Source organism: Eleutherodactylus coqui, chromosome 10, assembly GCF_035609145.1.
Source record: "Eleutherodactylus coqui strain aEleCoq1 chromosome 10, aEleCoq1.hap1, whole genome shotgun sequence".
NCBI lineage: Eukaryota > Metazoa > Chordata > Amphibia > Anura > Eleutherodactylidae > Eleutherodactylus > Eleutherodactylus coqui.
Window position 1 is genome coordinate 4,901,383 of NC_089846.1, and position 12,927 is coordinate 4,914,309.

General features: G+C 48.0%; 1 protein-coding gene across 2 annotated transcripts in view; it reads left to right on the forward strand.

Annotated features, from left to right (window-relative positions):
- TRAF2 (TNF receptor associated factor 2) overlaps window positions 1–12,314 on the forward strand; it is a 45,359-nt gene extending 33,045 nt beyond the window's left edge. For both annotated transcript variants that reach the window (XM_066580046.1, XM_066580045.1), the window contains exons 6-12: window positions 3,095–3,256; window positions 3,655–3,729; window positions 4,284–4,358; window positions 6,069–6,434; window positions 7,225–7,402; window positions 8,351–8,499; window positions 9,953–12,314. In XM_066580046.1, coding sequence (XP_066436143.1) covers window positions 3,095–3,256; window positions 3,655–3,729; window positions 4,284–4,358; window positions 6,069–6,434; window positions 7,225–7,402; window positions 8,351–8,499; window positions 9,953–10,171 — 1,224 coding nt within the window. In that variant the 3' untranslated portion in view covers window positions 10,172–12,314. The remainder of the gene's footprint in view (window positions 1–3,094; window positions 3,257–3,654; window positions 3,730–4,283; window positions 4,359–6,068; window positions 6,435–7,224; window positions 7,403–8,350; window positions 8,500–9,952) is intronic.
- Window positions 12,315–12,927: the final 613 nt, after the last annotated feature.

The window sequence follows — 12,927 nt, forward strand, 5'->3', positions numbered from 1 at the left end:
GTAAGCCAAAGCGAGAAAGTATGCACAGACAGACGTTTCCGGTGATTGTCCCCCTTGTAACAGTCAGTCCTGGGTATAAGAAATGATGGGAGAGATCTCTGTACTGACCCCTGATATATCTACACATAGTTATTAGAGCGCCCCCTCGTTACAGTCCTGGGTATAATAGATGATGGGAGAGATCTCTGTACTGACCCCTGATATATTATACATAGTTATTAGAGCGCCCCCTTGTTACAGTCCTGGGTATAATAGATGATGGCAGAGATCTCTGTACTGACCCCTGATATATCTATACATAGTTATTAGAGCGCCCCCTTGTTACAGTCCTGGGCATAATAGATGATGGCAGAGATCTCTGTACTGACCCCATATATATTATACATAGTTATTAGAGCGCCCCCTCGTTACAGTCCTGGGTATAATAGATGATGGGAGAGATCTCTGTACTGACCCCTGATATATTATACATAGTTATTAGAGCGCCCCCTTGTTACAGTCCTGGGTATAATAGATGATGGCAGAGATCTCTGTACTGACCCCTGATATATCTATACATAGTTATTAGAGCGCCCCCTTGTTACAGTCCTGGGCATAATAGATGATGGCAGAGATCTCTGTACTGACCCCTGATATATCTATACATAGTTATTAGAGCGCCCCCTTGTTTACAGTCCTGGGTATAATAGATGATGGGAGAGATCTCTGTACTGACCCCTGATATATCTATACATACTGTAGTTATTAGTTCATTGGTCATCCCTCTCTTTTTTTTTTTTTTTTTCTAAATACTCCCAGTTTTGATGACCTCTCTGGGTATTGTAGTCCGCCCATTCCTTTTATACCCGCTCAAGCTCTGATATGTCCTTGAGTACTGGTGCCCAAAACTGTCCACAATATTCAAAGTGTGATCTGACTAGTGACTTGTAAAGAGGAACAACAATGTCCTCATCATGCGCCCCTAGACCTCTTCTGATGCCCGCCATGATCCTATCTGCATTGGCAGCAGCTGCCTGACACTGGTTGCTCCAGTTAAGCTTACAGTTATAACCCCCCTCCCCCCAGGCCCTTCTCCTTGTCGGGGTCCCCAGTGGTTCCCATTAGTGTGTAATGGTGACATGTATTTCCTGCCGTGTGCAGAACCTCACATGTATCACTGTTACCCCTCAGCTGACACTTTTCTGCCCCCAACTTATCCGGATCCTCTTACGATCTCCTTGCTTTCTCTCTTGTGTTAATATCTTTACATAGTTTTGTGTTATCTGCAAATATTGATATTTTGCACAATTCTTCTACCAGCTCATTAATGACTGTTTTAGAAAGAAAAACTGTATTTATCTCATCCTCCCGGATTGGGATCCTTTCATGGGGCTGCAGCTCATCATGCGCTCTATATTAGGTTGACAAGAAGCTTCTAGAGTGTTGGATAGTCAGACACGGGCCAGCGGACTGGCCGGCTCGCTCTCGGATCTTTCTATTTCTTTGGGGCTATCTTAAGGGTAAAGTGTGAGCGCATCCCATTTCATCAGTCAACGAACTGATCCTTACTATCACTGAGGAGTTCAATAACATCCCATCTCAAATGTGTAGGGGGCCTGCGAACACGGGGCTTATCACCTCCACCGTCAGATCAGATGTTACAGTGAGGGGATCAATGAGTGGAACAGGTTGCCACGGGAGGTGGGGAGTTCTCCTTCAATAGAAGTGCTCAAACAAAGGCTGGACAGACATCTGTCTGGGATGATTTAGTGACCCTGCACTGAGCAGGGGGGACCCGATGACCCCGGAGGTCCCTTCCAACTCCACCATTCTATGATAATAAGCCTGCGTCCGTCTTTTGAGGGCACGATTGTTTGATCATTACATCCAAAGACGAGAATAGATGAACTTTCTGAATGTTGATTCTTCTTTTCCATTTGTTACTTTATACAGTTGAACTGGCCTCGTTAATGGCATTGAATTAAAACTGATTGAACGTCTTCTGAGCCACCCTGTATATAAGTATCTACATCTGTCCGGGCCTGAATGGTGCCGATTGTGTGTATATTGGTGGACATTCATGCGTTTGGTGACTTGGATCCACACCCGGTCTCTGACAACGCGGCACCCAATCCAGAGACGTTAGAAGGTCTTGGCATCGCAGCCTCTGACGTCATGTACTTGGCATAGAAAAAATCTACGCTCGCCACCACACCCCAACGCTGGTCTGGTTCCTATCCGGATAGACCTCACTAAGAGCAGCTTGACCAAAGCCCATGTCGGACCAAAACGTGTCCTATCAGGCTCTGTACACGTGCGCTCTTATGTAATGAAGGAGAAGACCTTCTATCACAAGCAGTCCTTTTTCTCATTTTGAAATTGCCATGTACTTCGCATCTGGCGTAGAAGATCTGAAACTCTTCCACATTTGTGACGTTCTCTGCGGTGACTTCTAGTCGTCTCCTTAAAGGGGTTGTCCCGCGCCGAAACGTTTTTTTTTTTCTTCAATAGCCCCCCCGTTCGGCGCGAGACAAACCCAATGCATGTGTTTAAAAAAAAAAACGTTTAGTACTTACCCGAATCCCCGCGCTGCAGCGACTTCTTCCTTACCTTAGCAAGATGGCCACCGGGATCTTCACCCACGATGCACCGCGGGTCTTCTCCCATGGTGGACCGCAGGTCTTCTGTGCGTTCCATTGCCGATTCCAGCCTCCTGATTGGCTGGAATCGGCACACGTGACGGGGCGGAGCTACGAGGACCAGCTCTCCGGCACGAGCGGCCCCATTCACCAGGGAGAAGACTGGACTGCGCAAGCGCGTCTAATCGGGCGATTAGACGCTGAAATTAGACGGCAACCATGGAGACGGGGACGCCAGCAACGGAACAGGTAAGTGAATAACTTCTGTATGGCTCATAATTAATGCACAATGTACATTACAAAGTGCATTAATATGGCCATACAGAAGTGTATACCCCCACTTGCTTTCGCGGGACAACCCCTTTAAGTTGTGTCCGTCTGATGCATGAATTCCATGAGGTTGGCCCACCCATCCTGTTTCTTGGTATCTGTTGCCTCCAAACCTGCTCTAATACTTGCGTTCTACTCTTTTTCAGACCCACCATGAAGGGAAGTGCCCGTTCATGCTCGTGCCTTGTCCTGCGTGCAAGACTCTAATCAGGGCGACCGATCGCGACTGGCATAATGAGCGAGAATGCCCCGAGCGCAAGCTGAACTGCAGATACTGCAAGCTGTCCTTCTACTTCCCAGATATTAAGGTACAGAAGCTTCTTGTGTTCCTTCTGGTCTGCGTCCAATCGTTGGGCCTAATTCACATGGGCGGATTTGTGCTTGATGTTATGGAGAACTGAAACCCCATTGCTTTGCATAGGGGTATTCAGCCATGTCTCTCATGGTCCGCATTACAGACTGCACTGGTCCAATGAAGTCCATGAGATTGTGTGACCATGTATGATACTGTGAAATCATTGGGCATTTGTTGCGGGTTTTTTTTTTTGCACGTGTGAAAACCGCAATGAATAAACGCAATACACAAGGCGTAGGCACAGGTTGGATCCGTGAAAACACTGCGTATTTCACAGACCTACTAAACCCGCCAGTGTGAACGAGCCCTTACAGGACATGGGGGGAACTTGACGTCTTCGGTCTCTTTCAGGCTCATGATGAGATCTGCCCCAAATTCCCAATGACTTGTGAAGGCTGCGGAAAAAAGAAGATCCCCAGAGAAAAGGTAAGTCTGCCCACCCCAGCCGTAACGTTACAGAGGTTGTACCAAGATATCCACAGGATATCCATAGGATGGGGAATAACCTGCTAATCATGGGGGGTCTCCACTCAGACTGCTGTGTCCCGCTCTGCCTGTCACTGCGGGGGTCTCTTCTCTACCCCAGACGGGCAAAGTGAAAAACCCTGGGTATCTGACAATGGCGCCTGAGAAGGGTGGGATATATTGGACCCTGTTTACACGGAGTTTCTCTTAATATTACTTTAGTGCGCAAAGAGAACCGTCACGTATTTGTAGTCTGTCTCAGACGTTGGCCCGCTGCTCATCGCTGCTGGTCAGCCCTGCTGATGTAAACTACAGCTTAGATTCCTGGAGTAGAGCCAATTCCTCTCCCACAGTGAATGTCACCTGTCCGGGGCCTAGTATTCTCCCTACATGTCCCACAATGCATTGCAGCAGAGCATACTCTGCCCATATGTAGTAGACCGGCCCGTTTCGCACCGTGTCTGGGCCGCCGTCCTCCTGAATGTCCTTTACCCCATATAATGGCTTGTGTTTAGTTCCAGGATCACGTGAAGTCGTGTGGTCGGTGCAGAGTCCCCTGCCGGTATCTGGTAGCCGGCTGCACAGAGATGGTAAGTGCTGTCTGTCGTAGACTACGCTGCATGCAGCCCCCCATCATCTCGGGGAGTCCCGTGTAGTCAGTTGTGGGGCTCACTGCAGCACATTCTCTCTTGTAGCACATCTCCGGGGCTAACATGGCGGTTCACGCGTCGGCCACCTAGCCCGCCACAGCGAGCATGAAAGGACGCTGAGTAATCCTAGCTCTGTTTTACGCTTCAGATGGGGGACGCCCGTTCATACTGCGCCCGTCTGCTACGTGGAGGGGGATGTAACTGCAGTAATTCAGCTGAGTTCACATTTCAGCTATGCAGTCATCCCCAAGCGACGCAGGTCAGTGGATTGTGTCACTATATGGTAAAGACCAGGGACCGAACCAACGGTCTGACAGCAGGGGGCGAGCCTAATGCAACCTACACAGCTGGGACCATTTATGGGGCGTCATGCTTCAACCTTTTTTACTTTTACGGTTGTGTCCCTAAACCTATAACTACACAGTTGGGGAAAACTACTACTCCCAGCAGTTCAGGGCATGCTGAGAGTTGTAGTTCTGTAACAGTTGGAACACCACAGGTCTAAAAACGGTCCTGGGAAAAGACTTAAAGATTTAACCACTTCACTATAAAGGTCGTGCGGTACCGAAATGCTCAGGAACAGAGTCTGCTCCATACCTGGTAATGGACAATCGGTTAGCTCTGACTGCGGCAGTTAACTGTTTAGGTGCCGAGAACAAAGCTCACAGTCTGTCTAAACAATGCGGGAGGTCCCAGTGTGGTGCAAGAAGGGGCTTCCCCCCTCCCACCACATACACATCTCAGAGTGGTTGAGTAGAGGGGTTGCCGCTGGGCTAGAGTTGAAGCCTGGAGCCTACTTCATAGGCAACATTAAAAAATGCTATATACTGCAATACTGTATTATTGCAGTATAACGTACACGTGATCACATGATCGCAAATTCAAGTTCCCTGTGTTAATATCTAATATATGAGCAATCGGGGATCCTTATGGGCTTCCTTCTAAGATTTCAGTCCTAAACGGCTCACAATTACTGCCAGCACATCGGGCGTCCATATACGATGAGATGTGTTCAGTATATACGGCCGCTGTATTCGCGCCTAGCTAGATAAATCTTTGCACCATACATTGAATGACTGTTACCGGATGCCAGTAAAACAGTTTAAACAGTAAATATCGCAGTAATTTTCCTTAAACCCCTCAGTCATGGCTTGTCTCTATTGCAGCAGCAATTTGGTTTTTTTGTTTTTTTTTTGTTTTTTTGAATCCCCAAAAATTTGAATAAGTGATAAAAAAATATGGTTGCACCAAAATGGTAAAACTGAAAGCTGAAATAAAGAAACAAGTTCCCCCCCACAGCCCAGAGGATGAAAAAATAAAAAGTTATGGGTCTCAGGAGGCGGGAACAAAAAACAAAAATAAGTGCTAAATGTGTTAGATGGAGTGACCTGCACGCAGCGGGTGTCGTAGAAGCTGCCGGTCGCGGGTGACTGTGCCCTCCTGTCATCACCTGCAGATGCACGTGGCAGCGATGTCCTTCCTACATGGGGAGGGGATGGTGGTGCTATTAGATGCATCTGAACGCAGGAGGAGACAGTCCCCTACTGCAGAGCCACAAGGCTCTGGGGCCTCGTTGAGGCTGCATGGTCTTGAACGTCATTGATGGTAGCTGACCCCTTCATCGCTGTCAATCCTTCTTCTTGTTTCCAGGTGGAAAACGACAAGTTCTTAGAACACGAGAACAAGTACTTGCATGAACACTTGGCGAAAGTGTGGGAGTACATCCTGCCGCGTAGAAAGGAGCTGAGCGATGTTACTCAGCGCATGGGAATGATGTCCGTGCAGGCCATCCCCTCCCCACTCATCAGCATGCCCTCCACAGCTGTGACGGCGGCTGATGTCTCAAACTCTCGCGATCTGCTGCGCCAATTTTCAACTTTGGATGAAAAGTATACAATCTTGGAGAGTATCGTATGTGTCCTGAACAGAGAGGTGGAACGAGCGAGCACGTCAACGGATGAGGCTTTGAGGCAGCGCAGGGCAGATCAGGAGAAGATCGACACCCTCAATGCAAAGGTCAGTCAAATTATTGCTCCAAACAGTTGTCGGATGCTCGGACTATAGTACTGGGCATTCAATGGCTGTAATTGGTTAATTGAGTGCCGGCTCTGATTGGTTATATCGAGCGCCGCCTCAGGCAATCGCTTGCTGAAGGCGGGGTATTCAAGCCCCGTCACCAACAAGAGAATACTCTGTCGGCATTGAAGACTACAAGGAAGCCGCCGGCGCACCGCAGCCCAGCACGAGGGACCAAGACTCTGCCTGCTAGGGGGTATTATAAGACACCTCCCGTCCCTCCTGAAAATAAGACACTGTGCCTCCTTTGGGGCAAAATTTTTATATAAGACAGGGTCTTATTTTCAGGGAAACACTGTATACTCATTGTCCGTAACATCCCTCCCCTAGGAGGTTATTTGGCGCTGTGGATCAGATCTAATAATCATCTTTATTTGTATAGCGCCAACATATTCCGCAGTGCTATCAAGAGTAGAAGAAACAGACAATGCAACAATTACATGTGATATACAATCCGTTTGAACCAAACGGGGTGGGGGTGATACAAGAGGTACGGGGGGGGGGGGGGGGGGGGGGATCAGTTATTAAGGTAAGCAGGGTGGAAGGTGCGGGGAGCCATAGGGAGGGGCAGGGTGCATAAAGAACAACTCCTTTAGTTCTTCCCTTTGCCTGAGCCGCCCCCCTTCCCGTCCGCCGCTGCTCCCCCGGTCTCCCCCATGCGTGCGCTGGTATTACTCTACATGTAGCTTGCAGCATTGTCAGTGAGCAGCCTGTGATGCTTTCTCTTTAGGTGCGACAGCTGGAGCGCACGTTGGGTCAGAAGGAGTTGCAGCTGGCAGAACTGGAGACCCGCGTGCAGGAGGCAGAGCTGTCCACGTACGACGGCATATTTGTCTGGAAGATCACAGATTTTGCCAAAAAACGTCAGGATGCCACCGAGGGCCGATGTCCGGCCATGTTCTCTCCACGTGAGTCACTGAGTTTAGTCAATTCACATTGTGTTTAATTATTACAAAAAGTATTGAAAGTTTCAAAAAATGGAAATGTGTGTTTGTGCATTCTGGATATTGAAAAAGAAAAAAAACACTTTTGTCACCGTGTCTCCAAGAAAAATGTTATTAGAAGCTACAAAAAAGTCATCTGTACCCCAAACCGATACCAATGGAGCAGTCAGGTTGTCCTCCAAAAAATAAGCCAACACACAGCGGCATCGACTAAAAGCTAAAATAAACTTTTTTTTTCTTTTTCTTTTTTTTTTTTTTTTGGGGGGGGGGGGGGGGGTTAGTTTTTTGTTCTTTTTTTTAAAGTTAGTACAACAACTATATAAACTTTGTTTTGTTATTGTACTGATCCAGAGAATAAAGAGGTTTTTGCCGCACAACATATGCTTTAAAAACAAGACTCCTTGCCCCAAATAGTGCGACACATTTTCCACTTCACCCTACTTCAAAATAAGTTTTTCAGTATATTAAATGGCACTGTTAAAAAAAAAAAAAAAAAAAAAAAAGGCCCGCAAAAAAACAAGCCCTCACATAGTTGGCTGAAGAGAAAATAAAAATGAAAATAACAAAACGATGGCCGTGTCCACAAGGGGTTAAATACTTTGCTCCTTCTACTTAACAGGTAAATGTGGAGGGAGATGAAACCGCAGAGAGTCACAAATTAAGCAGAATATTCCGTTTTGGGTGGACAGCGGGAGTTTAATGCCCTTGTGGATGGGACATTCCTCTGATAGGCTCCCGGTGCTCAGGACTGTTCCTTTAAGAGGCGGAGCAGAGAGCTGCTATTAGTTGTCAGGTGTGGAAAGCCATTCAATGCGGCAGCTTGCAGGGGGTTCACATTAATAGCGCCCTATGGATCACTCCAAGCGCGGGTCCGAGTACAGAAGATGATTGCACTATGTTTATGTATTTCAGCTTTTTATACCAACAAGTACGGCTACAAGATGTGCCTGCGGATCTATCTGAATGGAGACGGCACAGGGCGAGGAACACACCTTTCCCTTTTCTTCGTGGTGATGAAGGGGCCAAGTGATGCTTTACTGCGGTGGCCATTCAATCAGAAGGTCACTACCGTGTCAATTACTTTACTGTGCCGTTAAGGCGAGGTCACCGCCCACCTCCCGCTTCTGTTGTGGGCAGGACTAATAAAGCTTTGGCAGTCGGGTCCGGTTGGGATTTCTACCACTGCTATGATGAACGCACAAAAAGCTGTGGACAGTAACCTTCCACAATCCCCATTCCAAAAACATTGGGGGCTGTGTAAAATGTAAAGGGGGGGGAAATGTAATGACTTGGGAATCTCATTCAAAGATTCAGAGACTCTGGAGACGTTCATGTGCACAAGGGACAAGGCTGATGATCAATATTGGGAGCTCGAGATCTACGGCTCCTCAGGCGGCGCTGCAATAAAACAGACACGATCATCCACGGGTCGCTGCGCAATCCACAAATGGACGTGTTAGCTGTTTCCTGCAAAGAAAAAGCCGTACATCAACACCGTCCAAAAATGCCGGCGTCTTCTGCGGGCCAAAGCTCCTTTATAGTGGACTGAGGCAAAATGAAAACTGTTCTGTGGTCAGAGAAATCACAATGTGAAATAATTCTTAAAACCAGGGATCCCGTGCCCCGCGGCCTCTGAGGGAGACGGACCATGCAGCTTGTTATCGTGAATTTCTCCAGATTCTCAGACTCTTGCTGATATTCTCTACTATAGATGGTGGGATATTCAAAGCCTTCACGATTTTACATTGTTCCACAATTGTTAGATGCAGTTTTTCAGATTGGTGACCTCTGCCCATCTTTGTTTCTGAGAGACTCGGCCTCTCTAACATGCTCTCTTTACACAGTCATGTGACGCACTCGAAAATTGACCCTCCAGCTGTCTTTATTACCACTTTTCCTTTTTTGTGAGATGTGTTGCTGCCATCAGTTTCCAAAGGAGTTAGTTTTTTGAAATTGAAAAATGTCTCCCATCCCCCCTCTGTGTTGTGCTGGGAATATAATATGGTTACATGACATTTTAACATCTTTCTTGCGGTTTACACAGCCGCCCACATTTCTTAGAATTGGGGTTGTATCTATAGATGTTGTCGCAGTGCAGTAAGGATATGGTCCCCCAGGTGAATTCTCACCTGTAATTGTGGCGCCTGCTCGGTTTGTGAATGGTAAAGCCTCATTGCTCTGCAGCAGCTTTCCCCCAGCTGTCCTCCCTGCATTGAGCTGGAGGTTGCACACGGGCTGCGATGTGCTGCGGCACAGTCTGCAGCCTCTCCTTTGTCTCTCCAGCATCCTGCTCCCCATTTCACTGGATGTGGTTTGGCTGCACCTCTGTGTACAGCCTGCTGGCACAGGTACGTCCCACAGGGACCTCCTAGATGCTGTGACCGTTTCTATAGTCTAGCTGGACTGATCTGAAGTTGCCCGTTGGGTAGTGCCGTGGTCCGGGTGGAATTGGTGTCATGCATCAGTCGGCTGACGTGATCAAGTTTTGCTGATGACCGCTTTCTTCTTTTATAGGTCACCTTGATGTTGTTGGATCAAAGCAACCGCGAACACGTCATAGACGCCTTCAGGCCGGACACCACCTCCTCGTCTTTCCAGAGACCAGTAAGCGAAATGAATATTGCCAGTGGATGCCCCCTCTTCTGCCCGCTCTCCAAACTGAATGGCAAAAACTCCTATATTCGGGAAGATACTATTTTCATCAAAGTCATTGTGGATCTCACCGGTCTGTAGTGCGAGAAGAAATCCACCAAGGTGTGGGATTCCTCCTTCGCCTGTCCTAGTGCAGTGAGATCCTGGGCCGCTGCGGTGATCTGGTAGCTTGCAGGAGTTAGTCAGTTACAGGCGTCGTCCTCTGCAGCGGTGGGCTCTGTACTGCAGGCTTCGCCATGATGGTTTGTAGTTACCTTGGCGCTTTAGACAAAACCTTTCTTCATCTTCCATCGTTGTGCTCTCACCCTGGAGGACAGGTAATACCACAGTCTGTAAACTCCCCTTCCCAGTAGTCATCCGATGGCTGCCGTCACTCACATTAGACATAGTCATGGGCTATTCGTGAAGAATTGCACATCCGTTCCTGATCATCATCTTCTCATGTTCTTGCTGCTCCCCGCAGCAGGCCCATTGTTGGGGATTGCTGGTTCTGCGCTCTGTTTATGGCTGCTTGCACACCGCATTTTGCAAACTCTGTTTGCCACCTGCATCGGGAAAGCAACTAGTGTAAATGCCAACCCTAGTCCTAGCCCCGGCATTCATACAATGGAGGCTGAGCCCTGTCCGGCTGATCTGCGGTGGCATACCTTTTAATTTTGTCTCTTATATGGACTAGCCAAGTCTACTGCACGATTCTATACAAAACCTGCCGTGAGACACATGCCACGCGCTGCCCATTGTTTTTAACGTGGGGGGTGGAGGGGCAGCTGCTGCCACTAGATGTTCATGTAGTGACATTGGTCAGGAAATGCTCCTGCCGTGTAGCTCCAACAGACCCTGCCAAATGCAGTGGGAAAGTAGCACAAGGCTCTGTTCACATTACGTTCAGCCATACCCCCTATACCCCCACCGGGTGGCGCTGTATCGATTCCCACTCTGAAAAAAGTATATTGTGTAATATGCTTTTTGTGGGATGCATCGTCGTTGGCGAGCCAGGGCGACTGCGCTACTCTATACAGGTGTTAAAGCTATTCTGTATAGCTATAATCATCCATATGGGTGCCATGAGGGCAACCTTTTGTCCACCATTGACTGACTTTGAGATCTGTGATATGTTTGGTGTATACGCTGCCCATGAGCTCAGATGTGATGTGAACAGAGCCTTATTGTGAGGAGCTGCTCCTCCGTATAAACAGAAGTCACAGCCAGCATCATGAAGTCCATTATGTGTTCTATTAGCCCCACATCTCAATACAAAATCGCCCCTTGTTCTCACCCCTGGCTCTCGGGCCGTGGGGGGATTCTCGCCCCCTTGATCTTGCGCCGTGGGGGTGCATGTGCCCCGGTGATGTTGCTTTCTATCTCCTGCCTGAGGCCCGGGCACTGCTCCTTCAGTTATCAGTCACTGATACATACCCACACACAGTCCGTGATTAGTCCTCATGTTCCATGTGGTCGGTTAGTGGATAACATCCATGTGCACAGAATGGGGTATTTGTTGCCATCCGAACCTCAATGCAGTTCAGTCTGTGATGTGTTTAATGTCCGTTTACAAAGGCCAACTACACGCGGGTGAGTACGATATCTGGCTGTGAATGGGGCCCGATATCGCACTCACCAACATGTGATTTCCCCGCAGATTCAAGACGCTTTTATCTCCAAACCACCTTGAATCACTTCATACCTTTTTAATGGCTAGCAAAAATACATGATGATCCAGCAAGCTTTTGGGTTCTTTCGACCCTTCGTCAGGCTGATTACTGAAACTAGTTTGGATGGCACACAAATATAACATGGGGAGGGGGGGGCACCCCCTCTTGATCTTAATAAATGTTCACACAGAAATTTGAGACTTAAAGTAACACAACAAGACAGGCTGAGAGAGACAAATACTAAATCGGTCCACCGAGCTGAGGAATGTGACAGTTTTCTGATGTCTCTTACCTCTAATGCACATGGAAGAAGATGGAAATACTACCTCAACAGCACCACCTGTTGGATGGCAACATCCTTACAATCAATTTCTGAATTTTTATGAGAAAAACAAACCATGATTGGGAAGAGGACGCCCGTCTTGACCGCATTCAGACCTTTCATGTTCCGAGACGGATGATCCTCTTCAACCATTACATGGTTTCTTTTACTGAGAACAATCACACTTTACTGGCTAACGTGGTACATAACCTTTTTTTTTCCATATGCTTCTACATGACCGCTGATCGCATCCTAGTCCCCAGCCTGTTTTTCGATTGCACCCCCGGGGCAGTGCCAGAGCATCCAATGCTGCAGAGCTTGTTGCCTGGCACAGATCACATGGAAGCAGGATGACCGGAAGGTTTTGTTAAATGTAAGTCCTCATTTCTATTTATCCTCGCACCTCCATGATGATTCAGCAGCGTTGCTGATATCTGAGCCTTAAAATCCCAAATAGACCTTTTTAGAAGTCGTCAATCACAACCCCTAAAAGTTTGAGGGCTGGGACCTCACCAGAGAATGGTGGAGGGGTAGCTCTGGCTGGGATGCCAAGTGAGGGTTTATTCACATCCGCCATATTTGTTGCAGTTGTCCGTGTTGTATCTGGGACCATGGTCATTGCTGCAGCATGGGTGTGGACTTCTGCAAACCCCATCCAGATGGATGGAAGTCGCAGAACCTACTGCTCCAAATCTGCCGTGTGTGAGCTTGCCCCCTGATTTTTACGGTATGTGACGGACTCGTCTGAAGTCTATTATGGAACCTCCCCGCCTTGGACGGTGATTCCAGACACAGCCAGTGATGATGCAAAATTATTTTTGCTGATTGCAGGATGTAATAGGTTTGTGTCGTGGGGCCGCTGG